We start from the raw sequence: 19,846 nt of genomic DNA on the forward strand, positions 1-19,846 counted from the left end.
CAGGATTCTGAAAAGAAGTCACCCTAATTTCAAGAGAGTTTAAAATAATAATTCAATGCAGAAAAAAAGCTTAATTTGCATTATTTTGCACAAAACAAAATTATTATGAAAAAGTTGAAAGAGCAGGTAAGTACTAAGTGCATAGGGTCAAACAGCTTAGTACTCAAAATTTCATTTCTTCTGTTTTCAAAAATAAAAATGAATTGATTACAGATGGGAGGGGAATTAATAAGGTCATTATTTTAGGTCTTTTTTTTACCAATACACATCACAAGGGGAAGTAACTGTAGAACAATTTGACAGATTCCTCTCTTGTTTACAACTCCACTTTCCACACAAGACATACACTCACTAGAAGGTGACATCACATTGGAAGAGATTAAGACTGCCATCCATGACCCTAGTCCAGGTTGTGTCCCTGGGGAGGATTTATTGCGCCTAGGAACTTTTCCCAGCATTCTCTCCTTAGACACAATCCTGACAAGATCCTCCCTGATCTATTCTTCCATTTTGAATAATTTTATCTTTTCTAAATTTTACTTTCACCTACTTAGCTGTGTGTGTGTGTGTGTATGTGCCCATGAACAGGTAGTCTTTGCACTCCTTGATGCCATATAATCTGTGTGTATATTAGTAATCTTGTGCTTATTTGTACACTTTATCAACTATTTTATATATCGTATGTCTGCTTCCTTCACCCGTGAGCACAGTCCTCCTGACCGAGCACAGCGCCTATGTCATCAGCTGGCACTCTTAGCTGTTGACATAATGGCTCTACTATAGCATCTCTGCCCTCCTACATCCTCAGCCTTTTCTCTCCTCCTCCACTCTTGCATATCCTGCCAGCTGTGACTGTAGCTAAACTGGAGCTCTCCTCCAGGCTCATCTAGCAATCCTATTGCTTTGAGTTCCAGCAAAGATGATTCCTCTGATTCTGAATCTGACTATCATCCTACCAGTCCTGTCACTTCCCTTCACCATCAAACTCACAGAAGAATACAATGCCTAGCTAATAAAGAAATAAAAGCTAAAATATCCAATTTTGATATACCATATGATGGGCATGACATGACCAAAAAAAAGATGGGGAGCATGCTCAAATGAATTTGTGAATTTGTTGATACAATGAACAGCCATAACATTATAACCACTTGCATAATATTGGGTTGGTCCCCCTTTTGCTGCCAAAACAGCCCTGACCCATCGAGGCAAGGACTCCACTAGATCCACTAGTGTGCTGTGGCACCAGGATGTTAGCAGCAGATCCTTTAAGTTGTGAGGTAGGGACTTGTTTGTCCAGCAGATGCTCGATTGGATCGAGATCTGAGGAATTTGGAGACCAAGTAAACACCATTAAACTCGTTGTTGTGCTCATCAAACCATTCCTAAACCATTTTTGCTTTGTGGCACAGCGCATTATCCTGCTGAAAGAGGCCACAGCCATCAGGGAATACTGTTTCCATGAAAGGGTGTACATGGTCTGCAACAATGCTTAGGTAGGTGGTACATGTCAAAGTAACACCAACATGGATGGAAGAACCCAGGGATTGCCAGCAGAACATTGCCCAAAGCATGACACTGCCTCCACCAGCTTGCGTTCCTCCCATAGTGCTTCCCATTGTTACCGCTTTTGGTGGTGCACAGGGGTCAACATGGGCACCCTGACTGGTCTGTGGCTATGCAACCTTATATGCAACAAACTGTGATGCACTGTGTATTCTGACACCTTTCCATCAGAACCAGCATTAACTTTATTACCAATTTGAGCAACAGTAGCTCATCTGTTCGATTGGACCACACAGTCCAGCCTTCCTCAATGAGCACTGGCTGCCCATAACCCTGTTGCTGGTTCACGACTGTTCCTTCCTTGGACCTCTTTTGAGAGATACTGACACTGCAGACCGGGAACATGCCACAAGAGCTGCAGTTTTGGAGATGCTCTGATCCAGTCAAACTGGCTTTCCTGCTACTTTTCGCCTAAATCCAAAACGCTATGTGTGTCGGAAAACACATCACCCTGAACACACCAACCATGTTGTGGGGATTCTTTTTTTTAGATGTTGGTCTATTAGATAAAATCCCAATAAAATACATTTACATTTGTGGTTGTAACGTGTAATGTGGAAAAGTTCAAGGGGTATGAATACTTTTGCAAGGCACCGTACAAGGGAACTAGTAGATTTAATACATGTCCATGCTAAGACAATGTGGTATGTTTCAGATTATGAGCTTTTCTTTGCCTTTTTCATACACTTATTTTCCCCATCATGCTGGTTGTTACAACCCGTTAGGTATGCATTTGTGTTGTGTATTCTGTGTTTGAATATGAAGTGGACCACTTCAGCAAAATTAACTAGAACTATCACCACCACTACATCATTATGTAGTATCCAGAGAAATGTTAACTGACCATGCAGATGACAATATAACCACATCAGATCAGTGATTCTTTAGAATATACCAGACTAATTTACCTAATTTCCTCATTGAAATAAATTTTGTACTCTTACCTATATATTTCATCTACCAAAAACAAATTTACATTTACATATATGCCATTTGGCAGACAACCTTATCCAGAGTGTCGCACAAAAGTGATTTGAAGTCTTGATCAATGAATACATCAACACTGGTTCACTAAGTCACAGGCTTAGGATACTATCATCCTAAAACTCAGTTGGGAGGAATTAAAATAATCTGAATCAGAATCACATCTAGATGGACATCTAGGGGAAGTTCATTGCACCACCTCCATTGCAGAACAGAAGAGAGTCTTGATGTATGTCTGTGTCTTATCCTGAGAGATGGACCAATTGAAGAGTGCTAGTAGATCAGAGGCAACATGGTGCAGTGCGAGAAGTGATAATAGCTTGGAGGTAAGAGGGTGCTGGTCTATTTTTGGCTTTGTAGGAAAGCATCAGTGTTTTGAATCTGATGCATGTAGCAACCAGAAGCCAGTGGAGGGAGCACAGCAGTGGTGTGGTGTGTGAGAACTTAGACAGGTTCAAAACAAGTCGTTCAGCTGCATTTTGGATCATTTGCAGAGGAAGAATTGTGTAGACCTGCCAGCAGAGAGTTGCAATAGTCCACTCTCAAAATGACAAGCACCTGAGCAAGCACCTGAGCAGCCAGTGTTGATAAGAACGGCCAAATCCTTCTGATGTTGTAAATGATTGATATGAGTGTGTCACATTAGCAACAGCATGTGAGGAAAAGGGCAGTTGATTGTCCATGGTTACCCTAAGGTTGCAAGCAGTGGCTGAAGGGGAGGTAGAGTTGTGTAGGGATATCACAAGGTCCTAACCTGGAGATGAATCACCTGGGATGACAAGCATTTCAGTTTTGCTGGGATTGAGTTTCAGCTGATGAGCTGTCATACATGACATGTCCATCAAAAATGCCAAGGTCCAAGCAGAAGCCATGGTATCAGAGGGAGGGAAGATGTTAGATTGAGTGTCAGCAGCATAGCAATGGTAAGCGAATCCATGTGGGTGATTCTCACGAAACCATTGAAACACCACGGCACTAATGATTTTAAATATAAAATGTGTAATTTAGTAATATAAAAAAAGCATCAGAATAAAGACAATACTTTTCTCTACCTTGCACAATGTGTAATTTCAACATGAAAATGAATTATTTTTCTATTTTAGTGCATTTTCTGCTGAAATTCTCATTACCGCAATGCATCCAGCTATGTTTGAATGTGTGCTATGTTTTAATTTAAACAAGTTAACATAAAAAAATTTAGAAAAAAAATAAATGGATGTTCTACTAGATTATTCTAGATGACAGAAAAAAATTATTTATTGAATATTCATGTATAATAATATATATATGAAAAAAGTAGGAAAATTATGTGTCCATGCCTGATGTTCTCATCCTCCGCAACATTTTTTAAGGACCGTGTAGCGTCTCACACACACCCAAAGCGTCTGGAAACACTCATCCTGACCCCCACACGCACACACATAAGGAGAGTTCCTTGATTCAAGTTCCGATAAAACAATAGTAAAACCCTACCTGACCCATGCCTAACACACCTGTATATGTATTCCCCTTTTGCCTTTATATTTTTATGGTTGTATTACCACTCATGACCTGTTGTTCTGTGTTTTCATGAAATAGAACATGTTTTATAAGATAAGAATGTATGTTTTAATTGCCTATACCCAGTTTCCTTTCCTCTCATACTGTTTCTTTCGTGTCTACTATCAAAATGATCCTCTTTTACTTTTATAAGCAATAGTGTATGCCATGTGGTCATCCAAGTACATAATATGAGCCTACGATACTTTAATTGAAACTTTATCCATTCCTGACTTCACCATAAAGTATGCAAATGAGTGACCGAGCGGAGACAAAGAAACTTTTCCCTCCAAAAGTTTCAGGTATTGGATTGGTCACTCTGAAAAACTGGGTGCGACCAAGGGATCAATAAAAACCCTAAGCACCCATCTATCGAAGCTTTTTTAACTCAGCTTTTTGCTCTGCTCTGCTCGGCTTGGCCACACGGGGGCCAACCCCCTCTCCGCTCTGCGGTCGGGGGGGGCGGGGGGGGCAGCGCGGCTTTTCTTACCGGCACGACCTCTTCTATCGTCGCCCGACTCGACTCCGATCTTTCTTCGGGACAAGACTTTCACTTTCTGAGACTTTGCCGGCAGCTTCAATTGAAGAACTTTGCAACACCGAAACCTTTTTCGTTCCAGCAGGATCTCTTGCTTACTCCGAGGACTTTGAATCTCCGAACCTCCTTGATCCACTCCATCAGGACTCTTATCAACAAACCAATGCAAGTAAAAGTTACTAATTACTTTAGATCCGCAATTTTAAGCTGAAGCCCCATTATTAAGGCGAATCCTAATTACCTTGACGATTCTCACACGTGGTAATCAAAACTCTATCTGAAACTTGCCATATTTGATCTCTTTTCTAGTTCCTTATCTCTTTCTCTCTCTCACTCTCTCTCTCATTCTGATTTCCTCCGTATTCCCTTCCTTAATCTCCACCTCTATTTGCCTACTTTTCCCCTCTCTATGATCCTTATTCTGTCTTTTATGTTATGTGTGTCATAGTTAGTATGTGTTGTGTGTTTTATTAAATGTGATTTATTCACGAGTGATTGTCTCTGTGCTTTGCTCACAATTTCGGGGTCCCTGAACATTGCTCTTGCTACATGCTAAATTACAGCTAGTACTTTATAAAGTAGTTATTCTTTCATGGCCAGGAAGATAACTTTCCCTGGAATTAATACATAATTATACTGTCTGTTCACTGGACGAACAAATCAAATAATTGTGTTATTGATTCTCTGACTTAGTTCTAAAACCCCAATCTTAATATTTATAATTAATTATAATCAGTTATAATTACACTTAAATATTTAAATTTTGAGCTAAATTCGCTACAACTGTCTAAACACTCATACAGAAAGTAAATAAAGTTTGATTATGAATGATAGAGCACATGGGACAGTTACTTCAAGATGGTGACCAGGTAAGATCATCTTTTTATATCTTTCCAGTTAAATGTTAAATATTCTATTGTCAGAATGTTAACACGACTTTTTGATTATCATTACCAAAACAGGAAGTTTTCTACCTTTCAAAAATTTTTAGATTTACAATTTTTTTTATGAAAATGTACTTTATTAAGGTCTAATTATATGCACTGAGAAAAAATATGTAAAGCCATCATGGCTTCTCTATTGTTAGCAAAATATCCTGAGGCACCTCATCCTCCTCAACACCATTTTCATATACCGCAACCATTTAAGGCCAGTTGTGGTAAAGAGAACATATATAACGGGAATGAGAATTTAAGCATATTGTGTATAACTATTAAATATCTCTTATGAATTTAATATTAATTTCAAATTTCCTAAATGTTGATATTTTGCTTTATGATTTGTTTCATTGTAGACAGTCAGCAAGTGAGAAAAAAAGCTTTAGCAAAGGCCAGGGTGACAAAGTTCAGGGAAAAATTATACAGAAACCCAGAACTGCTGGAGGAGTACAGAAGGAAGGAGAGAGAGAGGTTAGGTTTGGAGATGTTACAGCAGGTGTAATTAGCAAAAAACATCCTACAGTGTTAAGAAATGTACATGAGAGTATACATACACACACACCCCTTTAGCCACTACTGTAACAGGACTTTGGTGCTGGATTGAGTGTACTGTTCATACTATGGGAAATTCCCGCCACACTAAGGCAGGTAGGTTGTGTGATTCTTAAAGTGACAGCAGCCTAATACATTTGCTACACTCTGTCATTAATTTTAATTAAAAACAAACTTCAGTAGTTTAAATTGTTGTTAATTTTGTTATAATTTAGTAATTTAATTACATAATAAAGTTATTTGTTCTTCTGTTTGTAATTTGTTTGTTTTTTTATTTTCTTGTTTACTTTACTTTTCAATTAATTTCAAAGACTAAAATTAAGCTCTACCCCACCCCACAACTTCAGGCCCAGTATAGAACACACACACATACACAGAGAGTAAGCATCAAGTCTATATTATTTGATGATGTATACATAAAATGTTTTTTTCCCCCATGTTATGAGATTAATTTAATGCTTTCTTTCCGCTTCCAGGAATCAAAAATGAAAACAAACTGGCAAAATAAAGAAAACTGAAGAGCTGACTAAGAAGCAACAGGAAAAGAAAAAAAGACAGTGGTCAGTTATTTTTTAGTGCCATGGTAAAATGGTTCATGTTTTTTTTAGGCAGACGTTGAAATGTTGTCCTGTTTATTCCTTTTTTAATGTTTTTCTTAATTTTTTATTTTATTTTTGGCTTTTGTGTTTTTGAAGCACTACACAATAAAACTGTTTTGAACTTGAATGCATGATTGTGCAAATATTATGTTTTTTTTCTTCATTATCTCTGGCTAGTATACTAGTCTCAGTATAAATCTCTGACAAGTATACTTATTACCAAATTTATAATTATATCAAATAATTAACCAAACAATTACCGAAACCTATATATCATTACCACAACAGATGTTTATTAGTACTTTGATTTAAAAACCATGTGCAGAATCTTAAAATTATGTTCTTTCAGGTTTGTCATGTCATTTTGAAAAAATATCAGGTTTCTTCGAAATATTTAAAAAAAAAAGGTTGTAAATTGTGGACGGTGTTGCGGTAATGAGAAAAAACAGTCAAAATTTAAAAAACTGTTGAATTAAAAATAAATATTATTTCAGAACTTCAAGTAACTGTGCATGACTATTAATAATCCATTTTTAAAACTGTGAAAATGTATTTGCTTTTCTGACAGTGTTGATGTTTTCACACTGTTGTGGTAATGAGATTTTTAAGGATTTATTTTGGAAATTATGTTCAAAAAGGTGTTAAATGGTAAGTAAAAGTTTTTAAATTAATGTTCACAAATACTCCAGACTTTGTTGCTAATTTTCATGTTTGAAATTTTTAAAACCAAGATTTCGTGAGAATCACCCATGTAAGGATATAACTAAGCAAAGAGAGTGAGTATAGAGAGGGGAAAAGAAGACCAAGTACTTAGCTTTGTGGGACACTAGTGGAGAGTCTGCAAGGAGCAGATGTCGATCCTCTCAATGTTACCTAATAAGTGTCCTTAATTCCAAGATTCCTGATCAACCAAACAGCAATCAAAACTCAAATATAAAACATTCCTCCTTCAGCACCTGCTATGAAACTACAATATCAAAGCTCCCTTTTATCAATAAGATCCTAGAATTATGTCCATACATGCATAGATATAATTATCAATCAAGATATCAGCCTCGTCACAGTACTGAGACAGAGCTGGTAACATAACATATGACCTACTACTGGGCTCCGATCATGGTTGAATCTCATTGCTTGTGTTGCTTGACCTTAGTGATTTTGACACCACAGATCAAAAAATATTTCTTGGTTTTCTAGATTGACTGGAAACTGATAAAGTTAAGGGAATAGCCCTCTCCTAGCTCAGGTCTTATTTGATTTGATTGATAATAGTTTATAGATTTAACTGAGTTATCTATGCATTCTAAAAAATAAAAAAAATAAAAAAAATTGGTGTTCACACATGGTTCTGGTCTGGACTCAATGCTCTTTTCTCCATACATTTCATCCACTACTTAGCATATCAATTTCCATGGTTATGCTATCAACATGCAGTTATACCCTAATTTTCAGCAAAGCCAGATGAGAGACACAAGCCTGTGAACCAGGTGCTGAATAACTTACTCATACTTAATTTCAAACAGAGAGAAAATACTTTTATAAGCAACTAAAAGCAAGCTTTCTGATTTTCTGATTAAATCACCAGAAATTTCAATTGCATCATCATGCAGCAGTAAAGGACCTTTGTGTGATTATTGACTCCAAACTCCAATTTGAAATTCATGTAGCTAATATTACTATGATAGCCTTCTTTCATTTCAGAAATATTGAAAAGAAGTTTAATGTCACTACATAATGTAGAAAAATGTAGTTCATACTTTCTTTCCTCGACAATCTAGATTAGATTATTGTAATACATTGCAGTCCAAATGCTATAGAAGGTGCACACACAAGCTCCAGAATTCCAGAGACCTTACTAGAACCATTCCTGGAAAAATGAAATCACACCTATTTTATCTACAATGCATTGGCCCCCAATAAAATCCTGTAATAATTATAAAATACTTCGGTTGTGCTGAGCTGCAGAATTTAAGCAGTCTTTGTTTAGTTATCCACATCACCCACTTTGATCAAAAGGTACAAGCTCTTTTTTGAAAGCTAATATGTTTATGAATAGTGAAGGCTAAATCTATAATTTTTGCCTCACATAACTAACCTGACTTGATCATGCAGATTTCAATTTTACATCTTCAGGAGGATCTGTCCATTTTAGGGGATACTGCCACTTATGTGTCTGCAAATGCTATATACTACACTTAGCTGCCAATATATGAGGGATACTTATTTTGAAGCTACAATCAGTAGCCAAGTATTCAATTCCACGTACCATATAAGTGCATGTACTATATAGCTGCATACAATAAATAAAATAGATCTTTTTATTAATGGTGTAGGACAATGTTTTTAACAAGGCCTTTAATGATTTAAACTGCAACCTATTACCATTCTTATGGGCTAAGAGTTGGAAATGAAATGGAATATTGGTTCTGGAGTAACACTACATTACTCATACTACTACATATTTCAAGTAAGTAGTCACATTTTTCAGAGTCATTAAGAAAGCTTTCAAATAAAATAAATAAAAATATATAGTCTTAAGATTTCAAGATTTTAATTTTATTTTTGAGAGTGTATTTGAATAGACATGCAAATTGAGACTACATTTAATTATTAGAAAAGTTAAGGTTAAACTAACAGAGGTGAGAATAAGCACTAAAAAAATGTGCTCTAGCAACCATTTGCTTTGTTCCCTGGTCAGTAAGAAGCTTGCAAGGTTCTTCTAGCCATCTCAAGAACTCCCTCCTTGGTTTTGTTTCCCCCAATGAAGCCATTGGCATGAACAAAGACACAATCAGGGATTCCACTGAATTCAGACAAGGCATTGTCCCTAAGCCCACACCAGTCCTCCAGCAGTGACAGCCTGTATAATGAGTGGATAAATAAAAAAAAACCTGATAAATAACAGGAAAATGCCAAAATTTATTAAAGTTATCACAGTACAACATTAGTTCTTGTGGTTAGATTTGGACAAATCACAGCCATATTCCAAATTCTAGTGAAAAGCGTTCACAGAAAAATAACTACAGTAAATTAAAGCAATGAATAAAGCAATCAACATACTAGTTAAAAAGTGTTTTCTTCATGCTTACCCAAATCAAAACATATAAGTTCCTGCTTAGCACTGCCTTTGTATGTACATTTATGGGCAAATGAAAGACATTCCTTCAATTCGGTTTTTATTTTAGAGGGCCTAAAGAGTTGTTTGGCCCTCACCAACTTCAATAAACAAACAAATGACTACAGGTGTCAGCAATAACAACAAAAACGTCTCATATTTCAAAATACTTCATTATTTTCACAAAAAGTAAAGCATCTTTGTTTTCATGGCGATGTGAATCAGTGTCAGAGTTCCAGATGCTGCCAGTCAGCTAAATGGAATTTCCCCATTTTTTGCTCACAGAAATGCAACTCTGTGTGGTAAGGCTCATTGTGTTACCTTGTGTGTTTACATAACACAGAATGGTGCAAGAACTCTGCTTGTTTCTAATTACTGCTCATTGCTTGAGGAGTTTTTGACAGTTAGGTGCAGACCATTTTATTTACCACTGGAATTCACCACAGTTTTCATTGTCAGAGTGTACATTCCCATCAGTGGTAATCCTAAATCGGCACTTTGTGAACTCTACAGGGCTATTAGAGATCTGCAGAATGCTCACTCTGACGGAATGTTTAATACTGTCATGTTATATTATAATTATTATAATTATTATATTATTATATAAATATTATGTTATATTATAATTATATTATAATTATATCATCAATACAGTAAAACCTCACAGATCCACGTCTTCTTTATAACATTTTCATGCTTTTTAATGTGAAATTATTAAGAAAAAATTTGTTTATTAATTTGGTAATATAAATATAAAAGTAAAAACAAAATATCAATATAAATAAAATATAAATGTTATTGTAATGATATTGAACGTCGCCGATATCAGGTATGTACAGTACAGCCATTACAACACGCTATTGGCTGGAAGGGTTGGAAGTAGCCAATCACAGAGCATTAACAGTTTTACCTAGCAGCTGATTGGCTGGTAGCTACAATGCTTTGTATGTATGATGTCGTTTCATCTCCCTGCACCTTGTGCTCGGTTCAACACGTGCGTATGTTCTGTAAGTGTGAATAAGTGATCTCAGATTTTTCCTTGGTTTTTATACAGGTGATACTGTACTCTATTTTTATGCCACACATTTATTTCTTTTTTTAAGGTTAATGTATTAAGCTAACATTTAAATGAAGTTAAAGTGTTTTGGGAGCATGATTGGGGTCATATTTACAGTACAGTAGCATTTTTAGTGACTCCACCGAACATCCGTGAAACCTCGTCATTCGCGATGGGTCCTGGAACGTAACCTCGTGGATGTGTGAGGTATTACTGTATTATATATTATATTAAATTATTATGCACATGGTCAGGGAGGTTGCGACCAACAGCAATTCCACCAACTTTGAGGAGTATTTGCCATCAGTGACCAGCTACATCGGCAAGTGCGTCAATGATGTGACTGTCCCCAAAGCCATCACCATTCACTCCAATCAGAAGCTGTGGATGACCGCAAAGCTGTGTGCGTGCTGCTGAGGTCCAGAGACTTTGCTTTCAGAGTAGGTGGCAAGGTGACCTTAACAAGAGGCCCGAGCCATTCCGAGCCATCAGAGAAGCAAAGCATGCACATGCCCAGAGAATCCACAGCCACTTCTATGACAGTGGTCACCACTGTCATAGAAGTGGCTGTGGATTCTCTGGGCATGTGATTGGGCATCACCTGTGACAGTGATGCCACCCTTCCTGATGAACTGAACAACTTCAATGCTTGGTTTGAGATGCAGAACAATGTGGAGGCGAGGAATACCATCCCTCCTCCGAAAGATCAGGTGCTCTGTCTACAGCTGATGTGAGGGGAACTCACATCAGCTGTAGACAGAGCTGGACCATTTTTGACAGGGTGCTCAGGGAGCATGCAGAACAGCGAGCAGATGTCTTCTCTGGAATCTTCAACATTTCCCTGAGCAGCACCATTGTCCCTACCTCACTCAGTTTGGAACATTGGCAATACAAGACATGGTTGTTGACTTCAGAAGAGCACAGAGCGATCATTCTCTGAATAACGACAGATCCTCCATGGAGATCGTGAAGAGCACAAGTCCTTTGTGTTCACCTGGAGGAGAATATTACCTGGTCACTCAACACCAGCTCCATCAGCAAAAAATCCCAGCAGCATTTCTCCTTTTTACAAATGTTGAGGATAGCCCATCTCCCTCCACCCATCCTGACCCAGTTCTACCGAGGAACCATCGAGAACATCTTAGTGTTCGAAAGACCCTACAGCTGATAATGAGGACAGCTGAGATGATCAGAGTCTTTCTTCCCATTTACACAACACGCTGCATCCTCAAGGCCAACATTGTGGATGACCCCACTCACTCTTCACACTGACTCCTCACTCTACTGTGATCTGGGAAAAGGTACAGAAGCACTCACAAATACTCACTGTTCTCAAGCTATCAGACTCCTCAACACCCAGAACCAGACTGAACTGAAAACGAGTGCACACACATTTTATATACACCGATTAGCCATTATGACCATCTGCCTAATATTGTGTTGGTCCCCCTTTCTGCTGCCAAAACAGCCCTGACCCATCGAGGCATGGACTCCAACTAGGTCCTTGAAGGTGTGTTTTGGATCTGGCACCAAGATGTTAGCAGCAGATCCTTCAAGTCTGCGAGATGTGGCCTCAGTTGATCGGACTTTGTCCAGCACATCTCACAGACGCTTGATTGGATTAAGATCTTTGGAATTTGGAGGCCAAGTCAACATCTCAAACTTCTTGTGCTCATCAAACCATTTCTGAACCATTTTTTGCTTTGTGGCAAGGCACACTATCCTGCTGAAAGAGGCCACAGACATCAGGGAATAATGTTTCCATGAAAGGGTGTACATGGTCTGCAACAATGCTTTGGTAGGTGGTATGTGTCAAAGTAACATCCACATGGATGGCAGGACCCAAGGTTTCCCTGCAAAACATTGCCCAAAGCATGACACTGCCTCCGCCACCTTGCCTTCTTCTTATAGTGCATCCTGGTGCCATGTGTTCCTCAGGTAAGAGAGGCATCATCAGACCAGGCCACCTTCTTCCATTGCTCCATGGTTCAGTTCTAGGGCTGCAACTAATGATTATTTTGATAATCGATTAATCGGACGATTTTTTTTTTTTTTCGATTAATCGGATAAAATCTAAACAATTTTTTATTAGATGCTTTGCTTATTATAACTATATAAAACCCTAAATCAGGGTATTTGTGTGTCAAAGTATACTTTTAAAAAATGCAAAAGACACATATTGAGGTTAACTATTTTTTAAACCTTAAATAAAACATAAAAGTTTGTCCAGTTTTTGAACAGTAAAACTTCTTTAAATATCCAAAATATAAACAAACAAAACAAAACAAGCATTGAGTTATACTTGTATAAAATTCACATCATAAAATTAGGACAGGAAAACGTTCTGTCAATGTTCAAAGTTGTTTGTTTCTTATTCACTTTTCTAAAATTTAGAACTGGAATGCAAAAATGTCAGCATGTCCAAATGCTCTGGGTTGAGGCTGGGTCTTTTTTTGCAAGCTATGTAAACTGAAGCGGAGAACAGACACTCAGATGATGTTGAGGTGCCTGGGATACACAAGTAGGATTTAGCTAATTTGGCCAAGGTGGGGTATTTATCTTTATTATCTCTCCACCAATCCAAAGGATTTTCTTCCTTGGCTAGGGGCCTCTCAACAAAGTAAGCCAGGACTGCATTTCTTATTTGAGGTCCTCCTCAGCTTTCTCCTCTCTGCTATCTTCCTCACTGCTGCCTCCAGACTCAAGGAGTGAGTCAAGCAAAGACTTTGAAGATATAGCGTCTCTTCTTATGGCTGAGGTGGTTGTTTGCTGCTGCTGCTCCATCTCCTTTCTTGCTGCAAGTGCTTCAGTTTGCACTTTAGCCTGCACAGTTATAATTTGTTCAGGTGACAGAAATTTCAGTCTTCTGAACCTTGGGTCCAAAGCAAGGGAGAGAATCCCAGGATTATCTACCTGTTCAAAGAGTTGCTTTCATCTGTTTTGAAGCTGCTCAACTGCTATGGCTTGGAAGGACTTCACTGGAGCCGAATCAAAAGCAGCACCTTGAGTGGACTTCAACAGCCCTTTCACAAGTGGAGGCAGTGAGGAGACTGCTACATATTCCTGCCCGATCATAAAAACAGTTGCACATATAAAAGGCTGAAGAGCAGTGGAAAGCTCTTCAAGCAGGCTCTACTGATCTGGCTCCAAATCAAGATAGCATTTGCCTCTGTGTGTGATAGATGGGTCAGATAGAGTAGCAGTTAAAGGCCACCTCTGCTCAATCAGTCTGTTAATCATATAGAATGTATTGTTCCATCTGGTATTTACGTCCTGAACAAGCTTGTGCTCAGGTGTGCCCATTTGCTTCTGTTTTTCTTTGAGCTTACTGCAGACTTGCTCACTTTTTTTGAAGTGCTCCACAATACATCTGCAGCTCCAACAGCTCTTTCAATTGCTGTGTTCTTTAAAGCAGCATTAATCACCAACTGCAAGGTGTGGCCAGTGCAGGATATACTGGTCCACCCATGTTTCTCCTCTAGTAATTTTTCAGCAGCCACAATATTTGCACCACTGTCATGTACGATGGCAGTAATTTTCTCAAAAGGGATTTCAAATTTGACTGCTACTTCTTCCAATCACTCTGCAATGTTGGTTGAGGTATGTCCGTCTTCGATTGGCATGGAGGTAAGGCGGACAGACATCATCTTCCAGTCATTCCCAATGTAAAAGCATGTAATGTCAAGGTATACTCCGGTGGCAACACTTGTCCATATGTCAGCAGTTAAAGCCATTCTGCTGTTGGTGGTGTTTATAGCAGACTTGATTTAAAAAAAAAAAGAGGAAAATATATGCATTGATGCACAAATGCATAAGCATTCACTGAAAACCACAATAGTTACTAAAAAATTTAATATTTTACTGCTGCTATTATTTGCTGCATTGTACCATTTTAATTCAAGCTATTCTATGGTAGCGCCATCCATCACTATGTTACGAGCAAGGCTAATGCGCAACCACCTGATGCTTCCGAGTCAAGGCAGAACAGATCTAGTGCGACTGTCCCGAAGTTAACAAACAAACATTTTACACAATAGCACTTAATTAAGCGATACCATTTTCACATGATGAGGACATATAGTTTCTGCTTACCGTGCTGTTTCGCCTTCATCCGTGACACCAGTGTGTTTTCTTTTCATGTGCTCGTGCATCACTGTGGTACTTCCATGCCACACAAGCTCAGTTTTGCATAACTTGCAGTTTACAGTCTTCTTGGTTGCGTTTAATATAAAATGCTCCCATGCCTTGAATGACTTGGGACGCACACTTTTACCTGCTGCTGGTTGATCTGTACTCTCTGCCATTTCGCAAGCGGCTGTGTTATTTTGCCGACACACTCCCCCGTAATATGAGCAACCCAACTAATCGATAACGGCAATGATTGACAACAAATGTCATTATCGATTATTATCGATTTTATCAATTAGTTGTTGCAGCTCTATCCAGTTCTGATGCCCATTGTTGGCGCTTCTGGTGGTGCACAGGGGTCAGGGGACTGGTCTGCAGCTATCCAGCCCCATACACAACCAACAAACTACGCACTGTGTATTCTGACACCTTTCTATCAGAACCAGCATTAACTTCTTTGTTGTCTGTTGGCTCAGACCACAAGGGCCAGTTTTCTCTCCCCATGTGTATAAATGAGCCTTGGCCACCCATAACACTGTTGCTGGTTCACAACTGTTTATTGCCTTTTGATAGATACTGACCACTGCAGACCGGGAACACCCCACAAGAGCTGCAGTTTTGGAGATGCTCTGATACAGTCATCTAGCCATCACAATTTGACCCTGGTTAAACTTGACTCGCTCAAATCCTTACACTTGCCCATTTTTTCTGCTTCTAACACATTAACTTTGAGGACCGAATTTTATATATACAGTAATCCCCCGTTTATCGCGGGGGTTACGTTCCAAAACCACCTGTGATAAACGAAAATCCGCGATACACGGACGCCACCCCAAATGCAATACTGCAATATACCGGGACCGCGATGTAGCGGGAGATATATATATATATATATATATAAAAATAATAGGAGTAGACACACCTGCCCAGACTGTAACACCACCTCAACAGTGGCTCTCCTTGATGTCTCTAACATCGTTGGAGGCCATCATTTCTGCTCAATGTGAATCGACTTTCATCGGAGAACAGCACTGAGGCCCACTGGTCCCTCGTCCAGCGTGATGGTGGTGTGGTCAGGTACCCTTGCAGGTCATATAGCACGCAGACCACGCTGATGTAAATGGATTTGAATGGTCTGATGTGACACTTAGGTGCCTCTCAACTCCCTTAAATGTGCCTGGAGTTGAGTGGCATTCATCATCCGGTTCCGCAGGGCACTGTTCACAATGAAGCGGTCATCAACGTGGGATGTGGCAAAAGGATGTCCACTTCTATGCCTTTCCGTGACTCTTCCAGTCACTCTGTATCTCTGTCCCAACCTGCTGATGACACACTGTGACACTCTAAGCTCAGTGGCCACTTCTATCTGAGAACATCCTGTTTGAAGCCTCGCAATGGCGAGGTACTGTTGATCAATTGTTAGGTGTTGTCTTGGTCTCATGATATCATGTGAACTGCATGATGAGGAGGACTGTTTAAATACCAATTCTAATTAAACCAGAAAATTTATTGGTCGATTCATGGATCAAACACCAGTTCTGAATTTTGCCATTAAGCACCTTGTTAGAGAACAGCAAGTTATGCAAAAAGTACTGAAACACTGAACAGTTGGACATGTGCATTTAAAAGTGTAGAGAAGGTCAAATTAAGTTCACCTGTAAAGGTTATAGTGCATTTTAGGGGCATCCTGAAATTTCACCCGAAAATCCTTAACTTTTTGTGAGTAGTGTATGTATAAATTACATACATACATACATACATACATATATATATATATATATATACACCCACACATATATATAATTTATTAGGGATGCAACAATACAGTTAACCCACGGATCAATACATACCACGTTTTTTTACCCACGGTTTTCAGTTCGGTTGGCAAATTAAAGTTTTTTTTCATTATTCTTTGCTTAGGTGACAGGAACAGTAAATATGTTAAGGAGGAAAAAAAAACTGGTTTTAGTTGCAATTCTCTTAATTTTACTTAAAAGCAAAAATCAACTTGTACACATTCATAGTGTACTAAAAATAGTGCGATATAAAAATTAGCGCTTGTATGACTTTCTTACAGGGGACGGGTTTGGAGTACAGCGCTCTTTTTTTCCCAATACGCTATGTAATGAACAGTAAGGGTGAGATAACCCTGTTGCCCGTGAGGTCCAACTATCTGTTATTAGAGCAAGGCTTTGCGCTTTAGCCAATTCTCGATTTTTTTTAGCCAGTTTTCGATTTTTTTGCGCGTTTTTTCGTAGAGGTCAGGAAAAAAGGCTGTGTCGGTAGTGTGTAATGTGGTTTGAGCACTTTTATAAGTTGCCAAAAGCCCACATCACCGATCACCCAAAACGGCTGCAAAAGCAACTTCAAAGAAGTTAACTTCACCTGTTATGGAAGGTGTTAAGTCCTGCTGGCACACACTGGACTCTCCACTGCCCATTTTGGTCTGGGTAGAGCACAAACTTTATTGTGATATCCAGTACAAGTTCTTTTTCCAACAAGAAGAGATGTTCTTTCCACGGGCATCCACCTTGCGCCAGCAAAACTATCTCTCCACTTGCATCCACCTAGATATGAACAGTTGGTATAAGAATAAGCATTGTAACATTGAAAATAATTATTGCAAATCTTGGTTACCTGATGCCTTGTCTTAATTGCACTCTCCACCATCACTCGTGCTGGGAGCCATGCATTTTGATAGTACTGCAACCGGTCTAAGAATTCCGCTCCCACCAGGGCAATAGCTTTGTTAAAACCCTCCTATGTGAAATTTTATATATATATATATATATATGAGAGAGAGAAAAAGAGAATCAGATGGAGTAGTATTCGTTTTAGGTAGGTTAAGTTAACTGATGTGAAGCACCTAAAAATGCAGGAATCTTCAGCACACCATAACTAAGAGAAATTATGATAAAATTATAAGTACCTGATTGTTAGGCTACTTGCAGTATCAAAGTAATAACTATAAGGCAATAAATGTTAAATTAAATGAGATTTATTGAAATACAGGAAAATTTAGAAACTGTAGTTAACTACATATCTTGGAATAACTAATTCTAAATTGGTACAGATTGCTTCTTTTTTACTGGATTCTGTGACTACAGTACCACCGCAGTGTGTTCTGAGCTACAATAAAACATTCCTGCTGAACACTACTTCCGAGTCCACTGGTCTGCTTCTGTGAATTCACAAAAGAAATTGGAACTAAACAGAACGACATAAAGTAGGTCAAACACACTGTTGGAGTAAAACTTTTTTGACTACTGTAAAAATGTAAGGTGAACTATCCTTGCTTTGTGGTCCTGATTCATTTTACAGGATTTGCAAGATGCAAGAGTTCTTTTTTGTCTACATCAAGCAGCAATCATCCTTTCTACATCCCTCTAAGCTGAGTGGACTATACAAGGCATAGCAGAAGCCCCAGGTGGCTGAAGTTTGTTCAACACAGTCCAGGGTTGTTTCCTAGTAGACTGTCCTCCTACAGGTCAACTAAAAGTTGACAGTATGAACAATTCAAAATGGGCTATAAACATTAAAAAAAAAAAAAAAAAAAAAGCTTACAACTAGAAACATCTAGGCAGTTATCTTGTAGTAATCGCTAAGCAGACATATAACAACAGAAAGAAACCAATGAGAAATGTGAGCTTATAAAAAGGATTAGTTGTTCTTTAATGGAAAAGAGGCATATCTGAATGCCTGAGAAGAAAGTAAGGAACTAAAGGACTGTGGACAGTAAAGATAAACTGTAACACTACAGCATTCAAAGACAACCAATATAAATGTTTTCTTCAAACTTATTATTTGCCATGATAATTGGTGATTACATCCCATTGTCAGCTGATCAGACAGCAGCATGCGATGCCATACACAACACTGTGGCTACGCTACAGTGTCAACACCCTGAGGCATTTGTGTCCATAACCAGTGATTTTAGCCATGTTAATCTGTTTTTTTGACTGTTTCACACAGGAAAATAGAACACTGGAGCGCATGCAAATGTGAAAGACGCTTACAGTGCCACTGCAATTCAGATCACAGTCTTGTCTTTTTAACACCTCAGTATGATCCTTGCAGTTTAAAGGCAGCCTGTCTCCACGAAGACTGTGAGGGGGTGGACTCAGGAAGCCAGTGAGACTGCTTTGAGACAACAGACTGGAATGTACTTTGTGAACTACATAGGGATGCCATTAATAGCGTCACAGACTATATTATCTTTTGCCATGACACTATTATCCCTACTGAACTGGAACTGTATTATATTATCTGAACAATAAGCCTCGGATCACCAGTGACCTGAAAGACCTGTTAAACAAGAAGAATGCCTTCAGGTCTGGTGACAGGAAAGAACTTACAACAACAAGAGGATACAACAGCAACTGAAGACAAGACTGAAGGAGAGTAAAGACTTGTACCGGCAGAAGCTGGAAAATAAACTTCAGCAAAACAACATCAAGGACATGTTGATAGGCATGAAGCAGGCGTCAATATGAAGTACTATCAGCAGGGGGGCAGCTTGGACAAAGCCAACAAACAGGTTCAGCACAGGATCCCCTGCTGGGCCATCACATACGCGAACAATCTTTACACCCTCTCAGACACCAAATACACATCCACAGCAACATCACACAGGCTTTTTGAGTATCCCTGACCACTACCCCCCAATTCCTACCTCCAATGGGCCGTGCACATCCACTTACTTGACTGTGACAGCCAACCAGGTGAGAAGACAGCTGTAAAGACATGATCAAAGTAAGGCTTCAGGCCCTGATGGTATTAGTCCCAGTGTTCTTAAGTCCTGGGCTACTCAGCTGTCTGGTATCCTGATGT

General features: G+C 38.8%; 1 protein-coding gene across 2 annotated transcripts in view; it reads right to left on the reverse strand.

Moving 5' to 3' along the window:
• Positions 1 to 9,254: 9,254 nt before the first annotated feature.
• Positions 9,255 to 19,846, reverse strand: part of myg1 (myg1 exonuclease) — a 56,933-nt gene continuing 46,341 nt past the window's right edge. The window contains exons 5-7 of one of the 2 annotated variants that reach the window (XM_058373363.1): positions 17,654 to 17,776; positions 17,402 to 17,583; positions 9,257 to 9,576 (exon numbers count right to left, since the gene is read on the reverse strand). In XM_058373363.1, coding sequence (XP_058229346.1) covers positions 9,411 to 9,576; positions 17,402 to 17,583; positions 17,654 to 17,776 — 471 coding nt within the window. In that variant the 3' untranslated portion in view covers positions 9,257 to 9,410. Of the gene's footprint in view, positions 9,577 to 17,401; positions 17,584 to 17,653; positions 17,777 to 19,846 lie in introns of both variants that reach the window. The other variant, XM_058373364.1, reaches the window with a different exon arrangement.

The sequence above is a fragment of the Hemibagrus wyckioides genome, linkage group LG21 (assembly GCF_019097595.1).
Source record: "Hemibagrus wyckioides isolate EC202008001 linkage group LG21, SWU_Hwy_1.0, whole genome shotgun sequence".
Classification (NCBI taxonomy): Eukaryota; Metazoa; Chordata; class Actinopteri; order Siluriformes; family Bagridae; genus Hemibagrus; species Hemibagrus wyckioides.